The following is a 4,431-nucleotide window of genomic DNA, read 5'->3' on the forward strand; positions in this document are numbered from 1 at the left end:
AACACTGCGAGCAGGTGAATAAATTGTGTTGCTAATAAGCATTGTGCTACTGATGCGCTTCCCCATAGCCACTGTACTAGTAGAAAATCAATGCTATTATAATTGTTTTATAATATCATTCAGAATTATGGATTTCATTGTGATTTACGTTCTAGATTATGTTTGAAGGTCAATGCCAATGAATTTAATACCTGCTAGCAACGAACGAGTGTGCCGCGGTAGTCACAACCGTAAGCAGTATACACTGTGACCGATATAGGAGTTCGTGTGTTATTTTTAGTTCAACTTCTTACTATAGGCGGCGCTGGTGTCAAGTGTCAAAAAATTATTCGTCCGGCTAACAGGCATTTAAGGAATTAGTCTAGCCGATCGCGTGAGATTTAAAGATTTCAAAACAAACTATTTCCAGCGAAAAATGAAACGACAGGGATATTAAAGTGACTTATCATTATACAATACAGTTTTTATTTTAAAAAAATCATTCTAGTTCAAATCAATACATATAGGATATAAGTTAAATTAGTAAAGTTTATTACTAAGCTGGAACTTTATTCTGTTGCTTCATAAAGGAGATTGCAAATTGAATCAAAAATATGAGATAGGTAATGATGGCTCCCGTGATCTATCAAGATTGAAAAAATGTCCAATTATTGTTTAAAACACCGGAAACAAATTATAAACTCACCATTAAAATCATGGAGAAATCGACTGAAAATAAGCCAAATGCCGTGAAATTGACTTTTTGATGTATGCACTGCGATGAAAACTGCAAAATCTGTACAAAAAAGTTGAAATATAAGATAAATGTTTGCTTATTAAATGCGTTAAAATGGGTTACCATTTCACAAAATATTTCATCACAACCGTTCAAATTGATCTTATGAAGTAGAGCTGGTGTCATTAGAGCCTAGAAGTTGAATCAGTTATAAATTATCAAGTTCAGTCTTTAATTTGCATGCTTGTCTTGAAGAAAATATTCTTGTGCTCTTACCTCTCTATTGGTAGAATGGCAAGCATGTGAAAGAAGAATCAAATGGGTGATATTAACGCCGCCCCAAAACAGTCCAATAACAAGGTCTTTCCATTTCAAGTGAAATAGCAAAACACCAAATACTAAATACGAATTCACCAGCAATCGATGAAAATCAATTCCGATGCACAGAGGAAGTGACCACCAGAACATGTCGTTAATTATGTTTGTTGTTTCATACATTATCTGATAAATATTGCGGATATCCATCAATTGTGACTTTGAAATTAATTGTTCAACCGGACAGTCGGCAAATGCGACTTTGGACATCTGTTTAAATGCCTGCAGTATTTCATTGTTTACAACTCCACGGTCTTGGAAAAGGCAAACCTTTTCGATGAATTGATTGAGCATTTGATATCGCAGCCGAATGGCGTGCACATACAATACCAACCGCTGGTAGTGTAATGAATAAATCAGAAAAGGAAAGGCGTATAGCACCCAAAAAGATTCACTGAATGCGTCCTCGATGACATGATAAACAACAAACACGCAAATTGCACACGAAAAACAAATGAAAATCCAAATCGTTGTCAAAATATTGCACTGAAACTGATGCTTTTCATAATCGACTTGAATTCGCAATTTATGACGCAGAATCAAATCAATGCGATTGATTCGCTGCAAGAACTCAATTTGCTTGTGCAGCTTGAAAATCGCCTCGCCTACGATGACAGCAGACAAAAGTCGAATGGTTATCATAGCCATCAGAGTATCATAATTTCCAATTGGTAGATCGGCCCAGTCGAGATACGATGATGAGAAGACGACACTCAAAATCAATGAAACAGTATGTAAGAGCAACCATACGACTGCGTAGAATTGCAGTTTTGCATCTTTCACTGGTAATAGAGTTTTATTTGTTACCCCAAATGGAGCCATTGCAAAAATTTGCCATACTCGCAGTGGCCACTGTAGCGTTGTTAGAAACTTCATTTTTTACGTCTTGATTGTTACGGTGCAATTTTCGAACTACGGTTTCATTTCATTGCATGTTTGTTTGTTGATTCCATTTTATGATCTTTTTCCTATTTCCGCTACGGTCATATTTTCATCTAGTAAAAACGTAATTAGCTAAATATTTCGATACTCAACTAATGGTATTTTCTTGTCAAACCAATTGCGTATAATTTTTTTTTATTTGGATCGTGGCATTGCCTCAAGGTCATGGCACATGATATTATCAGGGCGAATTATTCCTCGTAACTCAATCAAGTGAAAAACAATTTATTCTTGACATTGAATAATGAAATTTTTTAGAAATGCACATGAAATTGACCTCGAGAAGAAATTAAAGTTTTACAAAGATTATTTATTTAAGAATTTTTATTTTTTTGATAAGCCACGTTAATATGTAAATCTCAGAAATGTCGGAAACAAAACATAATCTCTCTTTTGACGCAATAAATCAAAAGAAAAATGCGCTGCTCACAACCTTGCAATGATAGATAAATAAACATAATTTAAGATTTGACAGACAACTGGATGAGAACAATTAAGTAGATTGTAGCCGAACCAATTATGATTAGAAGAAGGTTGTTGTCAATAGTGAAAAGTCCAAAGAAGGAAAAACGAACTTTAGATAGCATGAGCTCTAACGAGAATTTTCGAATCTGTGTGTGGCAAAGGGAGAGAGACGAATTATTATGATTATTATTCAATTATTTGAATTTATTCTTTTTCCAATTTGTTAAAAACAAACCATGCAGTCGAGTTCGGGACTTGTATTGGCCAGATCAATTGATTGTACAAGCGCTGAAAATTTGATACCCTGAAATTCAAAAGGAAAAATAGCTCGATCACAATTTTTGTAGGAATCACAGTTTTTCCAATCAATGCGGAAGCAATTACCTCATAGCATGCAAAATGGCATGCCTTCGATACCAAAATGAGCATTGCGATATTGAAAAATCCCCACGACATTACACCAATTAACTGCAGTTTCGAGTCAACATCAATGATATTAAGGATCAGCCAATAGAAGTTGATTAAAACATTGAGGAAATCGTTCGCTACGTTGAGAAGCATCGACCAACTAAACAGATGGCGCAGAGTTTTATTGGCTTCAACCATCAAACGTTGTGTACGTTGAAGATGTTTCAGTTTATTCATCACAATCAAAGGCTCATGATCTGTTATCCGGTGCCAACTTGGCTTCCAATTCTGCGCTGAATACCTTTTCGCGGGTTTTTCTAGGTACTTGGAATCTTCATGTTTGTGCAAGGTCAAATGACTAACGTATTCATTGATTGCTACATAACGGTCGCGGAGTAAATTAACGTAGGCAACGAATTGCTGATACCGCATCATGCATATGAACAAAGGAATAGTGTAAAGAGCCCAGTAAACTTTGAATACCGACATATCAGCGATAATTGTTGTGAATATCATACAGGTTTCTAGGAGCAGAAATAATCCGATCCATGCGATCAACTTCAAAAAATTTCTTCTATGTTGATTTTTATATGTCAAATAAATCAACAAATTCGTATTTAAAATAGCGTCGATTTGGTCAATTTTTTCCAAAAATGCAATTTGATGTGAGCGCTTCATCCACGATTCCAGAACAATCGACACGGATGTGCAACGAATTAGCGTCATTGACAAAATATCGCCAGCCGACATAACAAACGTACGATCCACGTAGGTGACATAGTGTTCAAAGTGAAACAAACCAAACAAAATGACTACACTCTGTATGATGACTGAAGCTATTGAAATGAAACTGTGAAGATTGCTCATCATTGGTCGCAAAGATACTCTCGCCAATATAAATGGACTCAATGAAAAGAATTGCCAAATGAAAATAGCGGGAAAAAGTGTTCTAAGAAACTGCATTCTAATTTACTTTTACCTCCTTCTCAAATGAATAGCTTCGGAGCAATGATGAGCCAATTCACAGATACGATTTTGACATTCGTTTTACAACGTACATAAAGCAAAGATATTTCAATTTCAAATGCACGCTACATGGCACAACCAACCAGTAATTAGTTCTTAGGCGATGTTCGTGTACAAAAGCAAATCATGCGATGACTTTGAAAGTATAAATTTGATTTCGGTTGCAAATTGCCGAAGCGAAATGCACAGATACACAAGTGAATGGTATTGAATGGTTGATAGACACACTATGGCCCGACCAGACATTATGGCATCGAATTGCCAAAGATAGATTGGTGGTGGTGGTATCCATTAATTGCATTATTTAAGTTTTGTGTTTGATGCGTCTAATCAAATGCTCATCAGTTCGAAAGTTGGGTGTTACAAACAAAATGTTCAATTTGCTCGAAGCAAATAGTTGAAAACCAAAAATATACAACCGAATGACAAGCATGCAAATGAGCAAACAAACACAGCAAAAACACGTTGGCATTTAATTGAATTAATTACTTAATAGGTTT

At 35.5% G+C, this 4,431-nt stretch overlaps 1 protein-coding gene across 1 annotated transcript; it reads right to left on the reverse strand.

The window, feature by feature from the left end:
* Positions 1–535: 535 nt before the first annotated feature.
* On the reverse strand, positions 536–3,337 carry LOC129570253 (putative gustatory receptor 2a). Its single transcript, XM_055449793.1, has 5 exons — positions 2,882–3,337; positions 2,733–2,801; positions 839–907; positions 686–775; positions 536–622 (listed from the first exon to the last, which is right to left on the reverse strand). The coding sequence occupies exons 1-5, from the start codon at positions 3,335–3,337 to the stop codon at positions 536–538; spliced, it is 771 nt and encodes a 256-aa protein (XP_055305768.1).
* Positions 3,338–4,431: the final 1,094 nt, after the last annotated feature.

This window comes from Sitodiplosis mosellana, unplaced genomic scaffold (genome assembly GCF_009176505.1).
Source record: "Sitodiplosis mosellana isolate CC-2019 unplaced genomic scaffold, AAFC_SMos_1.0 Smas_scaffold_47, whole genome shotgun sequence".
NCBI classification, from domain to species: domain Eukaryota; kingdom Metazoa; phylum Arthropoda; class Insecta; order Diptera; family Cecidomyiidae; genus Sitodiplosis; species Sitodiplosis mosellana.

Coding starts and splice junctions, on each gene's coding strand:
- LOC129570253 (XM_055449793.1), bottom strand. CDS start 3,337: ATGCGGTATCAGCAATTCGTTGCCTACGTTAATTTACTCCGCGACCGT. Junction 908..2,732: donor GTCCCGAACTCGACTGCATG/GTTTGTTTTTAA, acceptor TTCAACTTCTAG/GCTCTAATGACACCAGCTCT. Junction 776..838: donor ATGAAATATTTTGTGAAATG/GTAACCCATTTT, acceptor TTTTTTGTACAG/ATTTTGCAGTTTTCATCGCA.